Genomic DNA, 16,765 nt, shown 5'->3' with positions numbered 1-16,765 from the left:
CATTAAGAAATCTCTAACATTAAAAAAAGTACTCATTTACATGCCTTAGGCCCCAACTGGCTACAATCTAGTTGCTTGCCCGATTTCTCGAGATGGGACCCACACTGGTTGTCACTGCTGCTATCAGTAAAGATCTTAGTGGCATCTGACTGAGATCATCAAACTTATTGCTTAAATGTTAATGCAACAAGAAATGAGTTTATAAAATGAACGTAAAGTCACAAAAGAGACTTTTTTTTAGTTGGGAATTTTCTACTACCAAATGATAGGAGAGCACAGTTTTTTTTTCGAGAACATTGTTGTTCACTACTGAGCACTTAGCATTTAGCAGTAAAATTCAACAAGTAAAGCAGTCACATGCAAACTACAGTCAGAAAATATTTTAATGAAAATTAACTTTTACTATCTTTTGCAAATAAATTAACAGATCTCATTATTATAAGTCTGAAAAATAATATCGGTAATTATGATCTGGAAATTTGTGGTATTGCAATGAAGCATCTATATCGTAATGCCTAGTTAACAGTTTGTAATAAACCATCGATAAAATAACACCTATTTAACAGTTTGTAATAAAGCATCAATAAAGCAGTGCCTATCTAACAGTTTGTAATAAAGCATCTATATTGTAACACCTATTTAACCGTTTATAATAAAGCATCTATATCGTGATGCCTATTAACGGCTTGTGATAAAGCTTCTATATCGTAATGCCTATTTAATGGTGCAAACAAAAATGAGAAAATCATCCTGTAAATTAAATGATTTTAACATTATTTTCTGAGACCTTTTACTGCTTTTCTTGCCAAAATAGTGAAGTGTTAAACATTAACTTAAGAAGGTAAGAATTTGTCTACCACTAAAATCAAAGGCAAATGTCTTGAATTAATATTACTTTTGTACTCGCTGTCACAAAATGTAAAACAATGGAGATGGCTGGACCTTTGGGATTTAACAGTGACATGCTTGATGGATTGAAGGATCCATCAGCACTTCCATTTACTATTTGTCAGGTAAAACTGCAGGAAATTAATTCTGCTATCTACTTGAAGAATTGTACAGAATTCATTACCCTGGAACATTATTCATCATTTTGTTATTGTGCTATGGTTTAAGGAATGCATTTAAAATGTATCTTGCCTTGTAATGTTTCAAATCTAGCATAAAATAGGCAGAGTTGTGGGAGAAAATAAGGGCATTGTGAGTTGAGTAGTGCAGTGGCATGGTGGTTAGCACTGCTGCCTCACAGTGCCAGGGACCCGGGTTCTATTCTGGCCTTGGGCGTATAGAATTTGTTTGTACTCTCCATATCTGTGTGGCTTTCTTCCTGATGCTCCAGTTTCCTCCACAGTCCAAGTATGAGTAGATTAGGTGGATTAGCCATGGTAAATGCCCAGGTTATCAGGGACAGGGTGGAGTTGAGGGCCTGGTGGGATTTTTTTTTCAGAAAGTCAGTGCCGACTTCATGGGCTGATTGGCCTCTTTCTGCATTTTATGGATTCTAAACTGTTAACTTTTGCTCCTTATGTCCGGTAAGTCAGGTTAAAAACGTATTGTGCTCTGAATCCCACTAAGCAACAGTGGCGCAGCTAGAGGGGGAGCAGAGGGAGCAACCGCTCCCCTTGAGCACATTCTTCAATCTACCTAGCCTGCATATTTTTGGACTGTAGGAGGAAACTGGAGCACCCGGAGGAAACCCTCGCAGATACCGGTAGAATGCGCAAACTTCGCACAGTCACCCACTGTGTGTCACATAATGGTAAGATCTGCATGCATTATCAATCCATCGTTACAGGAAATTCTGAACGTCTTTTACATTACCCCAAATTCACACTTCAGAAAAGTGAAAGCATGTGAATGATATTCAAATTCTTCAATACAACGGAAACCAAGAAACCGCCTTGTAGAATTGCTGCAATCCATGTGCTGTGAGTTGACCCACAATGCCGTCAGGGAGGAAATTCCAGGATTTTAACCCAGCGACTGCGAAGGAACAGCAATATATTTCCAAGTCAGGATGGTGAGTGGCTTGGAGGGGAACTTGCAGGTTGTGATGTTCCCATGATCTGCTGCCCTTGTCTTTCGAGATTGAAATGGTCATGGGTTTGGAAGGTGCTGTCTAAGGATCTTTAGTGAATTGCTGAATGGTGATGGTGAATTGGTTTCCTCCACTGTTTACATGTTACAGCGGAAACAAGGGACTTTCTACTAATTTCTTTTACAACCAGGCCTCTGTGGGGTTTGTGGGAACCACTCTACATGATGGTCCGCAGCTACGCCCAGGTAGGCATGGTCTGGCACGATGACTGTTGCTCCCTGTCCCATGGTCTGCCACCAGCCTTCAAACAACAAAGCAAGATGCTTCAAGCAGCTAAACTGGTTGCTGCCACTTGCAAGAACCTGAAGGCCAAGTAGGAATGTTAATCAGTTTGCATTAATGTGCAGCTGCCCTGTCGCCCCACACCCCACCTTTGGGAAAATGGCTCGAGGACATGATGGAACAAGAGAACTGGCTTAAATGTTCCTGGTCTTGGGCAGGAGCTGAAATCCAACCCAAACTTTCACCTCGATCCTCAATTGCTTTCCCCCACCCCCGCCCCAATCCCCACCCACTCCTAACTGTTGGCCTCCGTTCCTGTCAAATGTAAATGTCGGTAGCACATGCAGCATGGACTCCTCAACAATTTCATCTCTGTCCACTCTTCTCATCACTGTACAGCAGCATACCCACTCTATCTGCTTAGGGAGCACTTGATACTGATTTTAAAAAAGACAAACAGTTTCAACTTGCAGTTACCTGTCAAGATCACTGAGAATTGTTGCTATGTTGGTCAGCTGTTTGAACACGTTCTTGCGCAAATTAGGTTGAAGCAAAGGAAGGCAGAATTTCCATTGAGTTATGCACACAACCTGAACTAGATCCCAATTCCCCATACGTATCGCATTCTGTAGAACCTCATCCATTCGCTTAACTGCTCTCAAGCAACGCTATAGAATGGCAAATGGCAAAAACAGATTATTGACAAAATTCATTGCAAAATTATACATCTAAATTTTACTCTAAGTTTCCACATGAACATGAAGGAATTTGATTTACATCTGTGAATCCAAATATAAATAACTGTTTCATTACTCACTTAAGAGAATCTGATTGTAACTGTATTTAGGTGAGCGAGCAGTGCTTGATGCATGTTCAAACACCAAAGGTTAGCAAACACTCCAACGAATAATTTACATTCCAGAAATATTTCCACTATTGTTATGATCCCAGCTAATGTTAACATTGGACAATTTACTCCCACTTGGAAATAAGTGGACGTATTAGCGAGAGGTAACATGGTTTTGTGAAGGAAAGGTCATGTCTCAGAAACTTGATCGAGTTTTTTGAGGGAGCGATAAAGATGATTGATGAGGGTAGGGCAGTGGACGATGTCTACATGGACTTCAGTAAGGCCTTGGACAAGGTCCCTCATGGCAGACTAGTGCAGAAGGTGAAGTTGCATGGGATCAGAGGTGAGCTGAAAAGGTGGATACAAAACTGGCTCGGTCAAAGAAGACAGAGTAGCACAGGAAGAGTGTGTTTCTGAATGGAACGCTGTGACAAGTGGCGTTCCTCAGGGATCAGCGCTGGGACCTTTGCTGTTTGTAATATATATAAATGATTTAGAGAAAAAAGTAACTGATTGGATTAGTAAGTTTGCAGATGACATAAAGGTTGGTGGATTTGCAGATAGTGATGAGGACCATCAGAGGATACAGCAGGATATAGGTCAGTTGGAGACTTGGGTGGAGAAATAGCAGATGGAGATTAACCCGGACAAATGTGAGGTAATGCATTTTGCAAGGTCTAATACAGATAAGAAATATGTAGTAAATGGCAGAATCCTTAAGAATATTGATAGGCAAAGGGATCTGGGTGTACAGGTACACAGGCCACTGAAAGTGGCATTGCAGGAGGAGAAGGTCGTCAAAAAGGCATACAGCATGCTAGCCTTCATTAGCTGGGGCATTGAGTTTAAAAATTGACAAGTCACGTTGCAGCTTTATAGATCCTTAGTTAGGTTTGTTCTCACTGGAACAACAGAGGTTGAGGGGGCGACCTGTTGGAAGTCTACAAGATTATAAGAGGCATGGACAGAGTGGATAGTCAGAAACTTTTTTCCTGGGTTAAAGAGTCAATTACTAGGGGGCACAGCTTTAAGGTGTGAGGGGAAAGGTTTAAACGAGATATGCGAGGCAGATATTTTACACAGAGTCGTGGATGCCTGGAACTCGTTGCTGGGGGAGGTACTGGAAACGGATATGGTAGTGACTTTTAAGGGGTGTCTTGACAAATGCATGAATAGGATGGGAATAGAGGGATATGGTCCCCAGGAAGGTAGAGGGTTTTAGTTCAGTCTGGCAGCATGGTCAATGCAGGCTTGGAGAGCCGAAGGGCCTGTTCTGTGCTGTAATTTTCTTTGTTCTTTAAGGCAAATTTTTTTTTTTTTTACAGAGGGTGGTGGGTGCCTGGAACTCGCTGCCAGAGGTGGTAGTGGAAGCAGGTACGATAGTGAGTTTTAAGGGGCATCTGGACAAATACATGAATAGGATGGAAACAGAGGAATATGGTTCCCAGAAGGGTAGGGGGTTTTAGTTTAGTCAGGCAGCATGGTCAGTGCAAGCTTAGAGGGCCAAAGGGCCTGTTCCTGTGCTGTAATTTTCTTTGTTCTTTGTTCTTCTTAATCCATGCAGTACAAAACCTCATTATGTATATAAACAAATCCAAAAGATAGTCAGGAGTCCATCCAGACTGCCTAGCACCAGGGTTCACAAACAAAATATAAATGAAATTGAAACTATTTTATCTTTCTTAACAAAAAAATATATTAAACTTTAAAATCACACATGATTTTCATCATGATATTCAGACTTTATGATATTTCCTTTTAAAACTGATTTTAAAAAATGGTAGGACGAGCTTTCAAAGCACTGCCCCTTCAGCAGGTGAGTGTCTGATGAAGGGGCAGTGCTCCGAAATCTTGTGTTACCAAATACGTACTCACCTGATGAAGGAGCAGTGCTCTGAAAGCTCGTGCTGCCAAGTAAACCTATTGGACTTTAACCTGGAGTTGTGAGACTACTTACTGAACCTAGTCAAGTCTAACATTGGCATCTCCACATCTTTAAAAAATGGGGTTTATTCTCATTTGTAGAAAATAGGCATATTTCAAGAACTGCAAATTTAATAATTAAATAATTCCAAGTCTATGATAAGTAATGAATGTAATGATCCAGTTTCACAACAAAGGATACAGGAAAATAAAAATAAAAAAATTGAATTGAGAAACTGAAGTAAGCAACAATACCTTTACAAAACCTTTGGTGCATTTCTCTGATTCATCTCCAAGTTTCAATATTGTGAGTTCTAAGTCCACACACTCAATTTCCATTGCAGTTGCTTTATCCTGCAGATGTAAATGCAAATTAATAATGACCATGCATCACACTGACAAATTGAAATTAGGCTGCGTAAAATTAATAATTAACAGAAAATTTGTTCATTGGGATTCTTTTGACCCCCAATTTTAACAAAGATGTCAACTACATATTTTAAACTACTTAATTTTTTGATGAAGTAACAACTAAAATACTTAACCAACTGTGCCAAGATGCAAGTTATTCACTTTGCAAAGTAAGATTCCAAATTCTAAATGTGGGTTTCATTATCAGTGCAGGAAATCCTTCCAAAGAATAAACTAATCAAAAATAATTCTGAGGAACATGAGGGTGGAAAAAAGGGAAGAGGGAAGAAAACAAAACACATGGTGTTTTTGATGACTTGCTCACATTACTAAAGCTGAAGAAATCTGAGCTTACTTCAACTGCAGGTGATCATCTTGCAGCTGAAGGGGGTGCAGGAAAAGAGGGAATTAGTGACCACCCTTCAGTCAAGCAGAACCAGATACTAGTGCACTTGATCCTCCAATTGTCTCTTTAACTATTCTATACTGTACTGTACTGGCAAGGGTGATGGTCCCTCAGGGGATTATAGCCAGGGTTAAAACCAAGTAATACAAGTGGCTCCTCTTTGCAGAAGGGAAGGAAGGAAGTCAGGAAAACAATATTGTTCGAATGTTCGATTGTTACATTGAAGAGACAGGCATTTCTTCAGCTACAGACATGACTGCTAGATTTGTTTTGCTTTCATTTAATTTATTATTCTCACATGTATTGGGACACAGTGAAAGATTTTGTTTCTTTCATGCAATACATGTGAAACATATCAGAGTACATAGGGGAGAGGGAAAGGAAGGGTGCAGAATGTTATCTTGTTACAGTCATAGATTAGGTGTAAAAAAAGATTAATATAAGATAGGTCCATTCAAAAGTCTGATGGCAGCAGGCAAGAAGCTGTTCCTGAGTAGTTCTCAGGCTTTTGTATCTTTTTCCTGACAGGTGGAAGAGAGTATGTCTAGGATGCGTCGGTTCTTGATTATGCTGGCTGCTTTTCAGATACAGCGGGAAGAGTAGACAGAGTCAGTGGATGGGAGGCTGGTTTGCGTGATGGACTGGGCTGCATTCTTGTGATCTTGGACAGACTGGGAGCCACACCAGGCTGTGATACATCCAGAGAGGATGCTTTCTATGGCGCCTACAACATTAATCCATGGAAGCTGGCTGTTGAGCTTTAGGGGTCACCATGTGGAGATGCCGGCGTTGGACTGGTGTAAACACAGTAAGAAGTCTCACAACACCAGGTTAAAGTCCAACAGGTTTATTTGGTAGCAAAAGCCACTAGCTTTTGGGGCTCTGCCCCTTCGTCAGGTGAGTGGGGCCCACTCACCTGCTGAAGGGGCAGAGCCCCAAAGCTTAGTGGCGTTTGCTGCCACATAAACCTGTTGGACTTTAACCTGGTGTTGAGAGACTTCTTACCGAGCTTTAGGGGTGCCATTGCACAGGTACCCTGATCTCCCAGTGCACTGAGAGAATTTTCACCACCCATCCTCTCTATCTACATCAGAACCACCCCTCCTTCCTTGCCAGTCCCTCCCTCCCACCCCTCCTGCAGAGTTTGCTTCCCACCCAGCCCAATCACCACTCCTTCTGCAAAGTTTCCCTTCCCCTACCAAACCCAGCAGAGCTCTCCCGTACCCTCCTATCTAGGCAGAGTTCCCATTGCTAGCCTCCCTGTCATGGTTCCTAAGTGCAGCGTAGCCTGTAGGATGGAACTATCTCCTTGGCACTGCCCCAGCACTGCCAGGGTGCCCTGTGGGAAGTGCCAGGGTGCCAGGTGGCCAGGTCCAGATTGGCACTGCTCCGTGGGCACTGCCTGGCCCAGCCCCAACCACTCAGGGCGCTTCAATGGCCTCCGATTCCCCCAGCGAGGCCATCACATTTGGTTCTTGCCAGGGAGAAACCCAGCCAGGGAAGTTAAGGTAAGCGAGCCCATTCAATAGCACCCGGGAGGGGTGGCACAATGGTTAGCACTGCTGCCTCACATTGCCAAGGTCCCAGGTTTGAGTCCCGGCTTGGGTCACTGTCTGGGTGGAGCTTGCATGTTCTCCCCACGTCTGCGTGGGTTTCCTCGGGATGCTCTGTTTTCCTCCCACAGTCTGAAACACGGTGCTTTGAGCCGAACAGGCGCAGGAGTGTGACAGGAAGAGGGAAATTTCACAGTAACTTCATTGCAGCATTAATGTAATCTTACTTGTGACTAATAAATAAATAAACTTTTAAAATAAACTTTTAATGTTTAAATTAGTGTCACACCCTTTCTGGGAATATCTTCCAAACTCATGTACTCTACCACCTAGAAGTATGAGAGAGTAGATGTATGAAACACCACCACTGCAAGTTCCACTCCAAGTCACACACCATCCTCTGGGTAAATCGATAACGGTTCAAGGAGTCACCTCACTACCATTTTCACCAGGGCAATTATGAATGTTGATCTTGTCACCAATGTTGACATCCCATGAATGAATTTTTTAAAAATGCATAATCATGATGGAAGTATGGAATGTGCCACGTCTGTGTTCATATTGCATATATTTAAAATTATTTCTGTTATGTGCATAATCTTTGTGTCATGCTATGAATAATATAAATATATGATTATTGCTACTTACTTTTCTCTCAGCATGTACGAGATCATTAACGCAATTTGATGCTACCTCACAATCCTTTACCTCTAATGCGAGATGGGCTAAATCCAACAGCAAAGAAAGCCTAGACACAGTTAGAGCAAGTTGAAAGGAGTGTTAGCAATACAGCCCTTAACACGTAGATTATACTGAAATAAATATCACATGGCATTCTGATCTCCTCCAGTAAATTTGAAAGCAATGTAGGATTCAGGGAATAAAATGTTATAACTCAAACATGGCATGCATATCAGTTTATTAACATTGATGGCAGTGTATTAACGTCAAGCATGAGTTCCAGTTTGCCAATAAGAGAATCAACGTTCACCAAGTTTCGCAAAAAACCTGATATCTCCACATCTTACCTCCCTTGAAATCAGAGAAAATCCACAGAATATTTATGCCATAGAAGGAAACCTTTGGCCCATGCCAATAAACACAGAATGATCCAGCCTAATGCCACCTTCCAACACTGGGTCTGGAGTCCTGCTGGTCACAACTCTTCCAATAGACATCTCAGCAGTTTTAAAATGTGTTGAATTCCATGTTACTGCCATCCCTGAGGTGAAAAATTGGGTGGCATGATGGCATTGCTGCCTCACAGCGTCAGGGGCCTGGGTTCAATTCCAGCCTCGGATAACTGTCTCTGTGGAGTTTACACATTCTCCCTGTATTTGTGTGCATTTCCACCAGGTGCTCTGGCTTCCTTCCACACTCTGACAATGTGCAGGTTAGGTTGATTGGCCATGCTAAGTTGCCCCTTACTGTCCCAAGGTATGAAGGTTGGGAGAATGAGCAGGGTAAAATAGTGGGGTTATGGGGTTTGGCTCTTGGTAAGATGAGTCAGTGCAGACTTGATGGACTGAATGACCTGCTTCTGTGCTGTGGGGATTCTATTTTATGTTTCATCATCTCTCCGCTAAAATTTCCACCCACTGCTTCAAACCTACGCCCATGGTTTATTTACCTCTCTGCTAAGGTGAATAGGGGTTATTTACTTGTTTCTATTTACTCTATATAGGCACCTCATAATTTTATACACTTCAATTAAGTCACCCTTCAGCCTCCTCTGTTCCAAGAAATATAACTGTAGTTTATCCAATCCCCATAGGGATACATTTTCCAATTGTGGCAGCATGACTTCCATGGACTGTGTTTATTTTGGAAACTGATGCCATCTGGCATCACTGTTATTTTCACAACTATTCCCATAGATTTTTCAAAATACCTTACAAAAAGTTTCAAAATTCAAACTTTAATGTCCAAAACAAGTATTTAACAAGTGTCTTTTTTAAAATCAGATATACATGTTGGAACATTGAATCATATCCATCACTCAAATTTTATTTTGTATCTCTTGACATTGACACTTAATTAAAAGAGTTTAATGAAAGGCCTCAGCTTTGGTCAAAATTCAGGATTTGGATTTGATCAGGGCAAAGTTCAGTAACCCCACATATGAGCATGGGAATTGGGACACGTGATACAGGCACTTTGGCTGAAATTCTCTGGCCAGTCATGCCCCGCCACAGTTGTCAACGAGAACGGAGAATTTGGTGCTCAGCCAGATCACTGCGGCGAGACCAGAGAATCCCAACTGTGGGTGAAGTCGGAGAATCCGGCCCTTCATGTTTGTTCATTTAAATTATAGTATTATGATGTTGAGTGGCTGTGCACCTTAGCAGGGGCACAAAGTCTTGGAAGGTTAGTGCTACATAAAAGCCCAAGAGAAGGAAGATGGCAGTGCCCACAAGTAGTCCGGTGTTGTCATTATATAGGATGATGCTGAAGGAAAGCAAGACGTTTTCCAGTTACAATTATAGGACCTTTGCACTCTGGGGACAGTGACAGGAACTCTCAGTCACTTTCTATTTCTTGAGGAGCTGCATTTTATGGAGAAGGGTGGTGTCATGTTTTTCAGACTACACTATGTGAATACAGCAAGTGGACTTTGCCAAGGCAGACTCGGCAACAGTGCTCATCAGTCATTTGTACACCTCGCAAAAGCTCATCGTTGAAAATCAGTGAAACTGTGTAATAACCAACAAAATTGGTTTAAGAAAGAGTCATTCCATCTACCACCTTCTAGTCAACTATCTGGAACTTGTGGTGTCCCAGTTTTCGAAGAACTAAAGCTTCTCTCGCACTGTGACAGATCGGTAAAAGATTCTAATGGCAATACTTGCACATTAGTTCACTATTTTGTTTAATTGCACTGCTAATTTACTTGTGTAGCGCCAGTGATCCCCAATCTTTTTGGAATATGGGAGCAATTGTACATCAACTAGACGATATTAAATGTGTACAATTTTATATTTAAAAAAGCAGGCTGCACTAGTTAAAACCACCCTGCTCTTTTTAAAGGGGAGATGCATTTTGCCTAAAGCAGCGACTGGGGATAACGAAAGAAGAGAATATTGTGTCATTAAGTTTATTTCATTATTGAGTAGCTTTAATGACACCCAAAGATTGCCAGCTGAAGGTATTCTATATTTTAACATATTTATAATGAAAAGAACACTAGATTCTCAACTTGCGAGTCATACATCACTACTTTCTATGACCCTCACAAACTATTAGAGTTAACCCTTTAAGAACTAGGAGCAGGAGATAGGCAGTTTAGCCCCTCCAGCCTGTTCTGCCATTTACTACGCTCATGGCTGATCTCATCTCAGCCTCAACTCCACTTTCCTTCCTGATCACCACAGCCCTTCAAAGCCATTACAAATGAAAAATCTGTGCACCTCCTCCTTAAATTTACTCAATGTCCCAGCAGCCGCCATGCTCTGGGGAGTCCACTTTACAAACTCACTACCGTTTGAGAGAAGTAATTTCTCCTCATCTCTTTTTTAAATCTGCCTCCCTTTATCATCCAACTGAGACTTGTTATGGGCACAAGTATGAATAAAAGAGCTGAATTACAGAGGCAAGGGGACAGTTACTACCCTTGACTTTAAAACAGCTTTTCACAGAAGCGGCATCGAGAAGCCTGAGCAAAACAGAAGTCAACGGGAGAGGTGAAATCGCCACTCGTTGGATTACAACTACCTGAAAGGAAAATAGTTGATTCTTGGAGATAAATCATCTCAACTTTATGACATTGTTGCACGGATGTGTAAGCTGCGTCATCAATGACCTTGCTTCTGTTACAAGGTCGAAAGTGGGGATGTTATGATCGGGGCACCCGGTAAAGGTAGGGTCCCAATCTTAATGCAGCCCAGTTTTGCCAGCACACTGAGACCCCACCACCCCAGCTCCACCTGTATCACGGCGTGAAACACATCCCTTTGATATTTTCAAGTAGGGTGTCATAAGATCCGGAGAGAAACACGTCAGTTTTCTCACCAGAAACAACACTCTGCCATTTTTTTGTAAGGCTCCCCTCGTGGTTCCGCATGGACTGTTGCCCAATGTTACAATGCACTGAATTATTAGGGAATAGCGAGACTTTTTTTAAAAAAAAAACTGGTGGAAAAAATTACTGGATTTCATTTATTTACCCTACCTTTCCTCCTCAGTCAGCTGGGCTGTCTCTGTTGGGGACTGTTGTCCAGTTGTCGTCGGTTCTGAGCTTGCTGTTGAGGTTTTCATTTTATACGATGATAAAAGCTGATATATCTTATTTAACTGAACGGAGAGGTCCCTTGGAGCCTTGCTGACTTCCAACTGACTGAAAAGTCAAAATTTCAGTCTTAGATATTTGTAAACCAATTAATAATGTGGCTTCAAAGTTTGCAAGTCTTTCTTTTTCATGTGACCATAAAATCTGAACACATTTCAAGTCTTGTAATTGTCTGGTGAAATGTGTACCTTATACCATATTTTAAGGTGACGACAATTGTGATTGGATAGGAACAGAAAATCAAGCAAAATATAACTCGTTAAAAGAATTCTAGCATCCAGAAGGTGCTTATGTCACATTCTCTTAATAGATTGCAGAATTTTGTTTTAAAAAACTTAGTGTAATAAGTCCTCAGATGCCAATGTCCCTTCACCAAAATCCCTTTATTTACAAATCTGACAACAGCATACAAAGTGCTTTCAGTTAGCATCATGATTTGATGGCAATGTCATTAGGGTGTACTCTGTACAGGCCAGAGGACTTAGAATTAACCTTGTTGTTAGTTTGAAAATGTGTGTGCAAAACACATCTTTTCTTTTTGTTTAAAACCCACAACCTCGAACATAATTGGGACATTATGCGGGTATAAGATAAACAGGTCAGGTTTGCCAATTCAGGGGAAAACCCAACAAATCAAATGAGGTACATTAACTGAATTAAAGAGCTAAATGTCCTTCCTACGCTGCTCATAGGCCAGGAGGAACAAGTGAGTGGCAACCCCTCCACGTCACCCTCCAGCCAGCAAACTAACCAGTTAACCTTCCTGCTATCAGATCTCCATAATTGCCCTCACCTCTTCTTTCAGGTATCCCCTTCCAAGTCCAGCCCTACCCAATGCTCTCTTCAGGGACCCCCACCCCCATGTTCACCATGACACAACAATTGTTTTAGCCCAACCCAAAGGCCAAGCTGGGAACTCTTCTATCTGGGACTAAGTCCGACAGCGGGGACTAGGATGGGGAGTGCTTCCTGCTGCCAAGGCCGACAGGCAACCATATCATATCTTCCAACGCTGACCTCAGTAATTATGCATCCAGGAGTTTAGCGCCATACTCCATGGCAAGGCAGGCTTGATTGCAAACGTCCCGCTGTCATATCTGGATATCATATTGACAGCATATACAAACTCACTGATCCAACATCAAAAAAAAACTTCCTGAAAAGAAAAAAGATTTCCAGGAATACTCTGAGGCTACAAAACTGGCCTCCAATGACACTGAAGCTGGAAGCTCTACCTGATAGTTGCTATACCCAACCACTGCTATGGTGTTCCAGCGTCCATGGTCACTGTTGGTCTCCATCCTGAAACTCAAAGACAGCCCCAGGCATTCTTCATGTAAGACCCATTCCTACAAGCCACATTGTTCCATATGTGATCTGGACCAGCATGTTTACCCACTGGCATTGCAGAGAATCAAGAGTGAAGAGAAGATTCCAGACTGGACCATCGTCTGCATCGCATCAGTGGGGAGAAAATCAGTTTCATGCCCACCAACAATGGGATTCCCAAAATACCATGGTGGGCACCAGCAGAAGATCCCGTGGGAAATTCACACTGGCGTAAAACTGATTTTTAGACTCCTGTCAAATTCTCCCCCACCCTGCCCGCTATTAAACCTGCTGGCAGGTGCATGGAAGAAATCCGCCCCCATCTCTTCTGATAACCCTTCTCGTGTCTACTCCAACCAAACAATCTCTCTAGTTCACCCACTTCTTCAACATAGCCCACAATTTCTCCGGGAGAACCATTCAACCTAGACTCAAAAACTTTCCTGCAGCTTTCCACTCAGTACCTATCACATATATAAAACAAAGTTATATGGTTCATTCAACACGATTAATACTGAGAAGGTGGTGGCACAGTGGAATCATCACTGGACCAGTAATCCAGAGATGCAGGGTAATGCTCTGGGGATCTGGGCTCGAATCCTGCTATGGCAGATAGTAAAATTTGAATTCAATAAAAATCTGGAATGTAGAGTCTAACGATGACCGTGAGACCATTGCTGATTGTCGTAAAAACCTGTCTGGTTCACTAAGAGAACTTTAGGAAAAGGAAATAAGTTGATAAGATATAGGAGCAGAATTACACTATTCGGCCCATCGAATCTGCTCCGCCATTCGATCATGGCTGATATGTCCCATTTTCCTGCCTTCTCTCCATAACCCATTACTAATTAAAAATCTGTCCAGCACCTCCTTAAATTTACTCACCGCACTTTGGGGTTACAGATTCACAGCCCTTTGGGAGAAGTAATTTCTTCTCAACACTGTTTTAAGTTTGCTATCCCTATCCTAAGACTATGACCTCTCATCCTAGAATGCCCCACAAGAGGAAGCATCTGCTTCACATCTACTTTACCTGCACCTTTTATTACCTTATATACTTCAATGTGATCACTGCTCATTCTTCTAAATTCCAGCGAGTACAGGCCAATCTGCCATCCTTACTGGGTCTGGACTCTGGACCCACAGCAACGTGGCTGACTCTGAAATGCCCTCTGAAATGCAATTAGGGATGGGCAATAAATGCCGGCCCAGCCAGCAATGTGCACTTCCCTTGAAACTGCTCTTATACTGTTCAGCTAAATTATTATTCTCACCGTCAAATTGTGGGACTGGATGCAAAATGGCTGCCTGCTGAAAAAAGGCAGGCAGCCAATTTAAATAAAAATAAAGATGCTTTGTAGAAGGCACTGTGCTGTTTTGAGAGTCGATTGACAGGAAGTTCCAATTGAAAATCGATCATCACTGGGCAAGTGGCTAGTGCCAATTGCTCACCATTCATCACAAGATTTAGTTTAATTCCATACTTTTCCAGCAATTCGTACTGTTCTTGAGTCTTCTTGAAAAGAAAAATATTGAACTGAGCTAGATACTTACGATTTCAGTCTCTGAATTCTGTAAATCACCGTCAGTTTGATAGACTCTCTGACATCTTTAGCAACTTTGAAAGCATCCACAAGCTTGTGATACACCTAAAGAACAACAATTCCATGTTAAAAACGTGCTCTCAGAAGTTGCCAAGGAGTAAAACACTTGGCCTCAGTTTTCTTACATTAAATGAAGAAATTTTGACTGAGATTTTGAGCTCAGTCTTGTTTCATCAGAAGTATCTTTTCAAACACAGACAATAAAAATAGAACAAAGCTTACCCAAATTATAAATCAAAGAAAGGGTTTAATAAAGAAGGATCATTCCTTCAAACTCCAAACTTGGGGTTTCGCCCTGGGCCAATCCAAACAGGCTCTTATTTAGAGTGAGTCAGCTGGTCAGCTGACTATGACATCATTCTGTAATTGGTTCCATGATTTGCTGGGTCAGCTGACCCTTACAGCTTGTTACCATTGGTCACATTACATCCAAAACAAAGTTGCTACTGGTTACATTCTGCATACGCTGGCAAAATCTAGAGGGAACCGGAAATCGCGAATCCCACCAGCGAGATCGCGATTTCCAATTTTCCATGCATCTCGCCATCAAGTTCATGGGGAGGAGGGGATTCATTTATTTGTGGTAGTGGTGGTGGTGGTGAGGGAGGAGGGGGTAGTGGATGTGAGAGGTGGGAATGTCAGCAGTGGTTGTTTGAATGGGGAGTGGGGGGGGAAGGGGTCCGTTGTTCAGGAGGAAAGGAGTAGTGCCTTGTGGCATTGACTATTGGGGGAGTGGTAGTGGGGAATGAATCTGATGCTCAGGCATGGGGGAGGCGTGGGGTTCTGGCACTGACGATAGGGGCTGATGGTGAGAGCCCCTGAGACCTCTGTGGTGGGGTTGGGCATGGGGGTGCACCGAGGATTTCTTCTGGTCAAATCGAGGTGCCCTTTAAGCATGGCACCTTGATCTAGTGCATCTGGGTTTTGCAGGCTTGTTTAGGCATGAAACACAGCCATCTGTTTATTTCGTGACAGAGTGTCTCACAATCTGGAGAGAAACATGCCGTTTTTCTCACCGGAACCAACACTCTGCCAATTTTTGGTAAGATTTCACCCAATGTTTCTTCTCTGAATTTTGAGAGAAGTCCCTCCCAATTTAAATAAAAGCATACAGTTCTATGCAATTGCTTTATACTTCTTGTACCATTAGGAATCTTATTAAGATAAAATATTACGTGAAATAATCTTGAATAAACTGACAAGTAAAGTATATTTATTAGTCACAATTAAGACTTACATTAATGTGAAATTCCCCAAACTGCCACACTCCAGTGCCTGTTCGGGTCAGTGCACCTTCCACACCATGGGAGGAAACCAGACCACCCAGAGGAAACCCACGCAGACATGGGGAGAAAATGCAAATTCCGCACAGACAGTGACCCAAGTCAGAAATCGAACCCAGGTCCTGGCACTGTGAGGCAGCAGTGCTAATCACTATGTCACTGCGCGCCCCTTCCTTTTTCTCTTCTGTTACTAAGGATTCATTTTGAATATTACAGCTATTTAGCAGAATTATTTATGCAGTGCAAAAGTTGAATCTTTTTTAATGTCTAAGTAAGAATTTTTACCTGTATAGCAAAGATCTTCTTATACATGTGTGGAACGTGAGTTTGAATGAATTCGGCTGTACTACAGGCAAACATGGTTGCATCTTTTGTTCTTCCAGCATCCAAACAACATTCAACGAGTGCACTAAATAAAGAATCAGAAATGATTGTTGGAAACTAAAAAAAAAGGTAATATCACATAGTTTATAACTATTTTAAATTTAAAGTCAGTCATAGAGATATACAGCGTAGAAACCGGCCCTTCGGCCCAACTCGTCTAAACCGAACAAGTTCCCTAAACTGAACTAGTCCCATTTCCCTGCATTTGGCCCATATCCCTCTAAACTTTTCCTATCCATGTACCTGTCCAAATGTCTTTTAAATGTTGCAACCAACTCATTTAAAATGATGATTATCCTCCACTTTTGAAGAGCTTTCCAACCCACCCCTTCCCGCCGCCACTGATCAGAGGTAAGCCAACCTTGGCTAATGTTTCCCCTTCCTGGGTCAGGTGCACTGAGCCCAACTACTGCCAGA

General features: G+C 42.1%; 1 protein-coding gene across 1 annotated transcript in view; it reads right to left on the bottom strand.

Annotated features, from left to right (window-relative positions):
* Positions 1-16,765, bottom strand: part of cfap46 (cilia and flagella associated protein 46) — a 169,761-nt gene that overhangs the window by 140,520 nt on the left and 12,476 nt on the right. Inside the window, exons 6-11 of the mRNA XM_080206034.1 lie at positions 16,250-16,373; positions 14,632-14,726; positions 11,632-11,796; positions 8,112-8,211; positions 5,349-5,447; positions 2,798-2,988 (exon numbers count right to left, since the gene is read on the bottom strand). Coding sequence (XP_080062160.1) covers positions 2,798-2,988; positions 5,349-5,447; positions 8,112-8,211; positions 11,632-11,796; positions 14,632-14,726; positions 16,250-16,373 — 774 coding nt within the window. The remainder of the gene's footprint in view (positions 1-2,797; positions 2,989-5,348; positions 5,448-8,111; positions 8,212-11,631; positions 11,797-14,631; positions 14,727-16,249; positions 16,374-16,765) is intronic.

This window comes from Carcharhinus amblyrhynchos, chromosome 17, assembly GCF_965287045.1.
Source record: "Carcharhinus amblyrhynchos chromosome 17, sCarAmb.v2.hapA, whole genome shotgun sequence".
Taxonomy (NCBI): domain Eukaryota; kingdom Metazoa; phylum Chordata; class Chondrichthyes; order Carcharhiniformes; family Carcharhinidae; genus Carcharhinus; species Carcharhinus amblyrhynchos.
The sequence above is the reverse complement of the archived record's forward strand: the minus strand, read 5'-3'. Positions and strand labels throughout refer to the sequence as shown.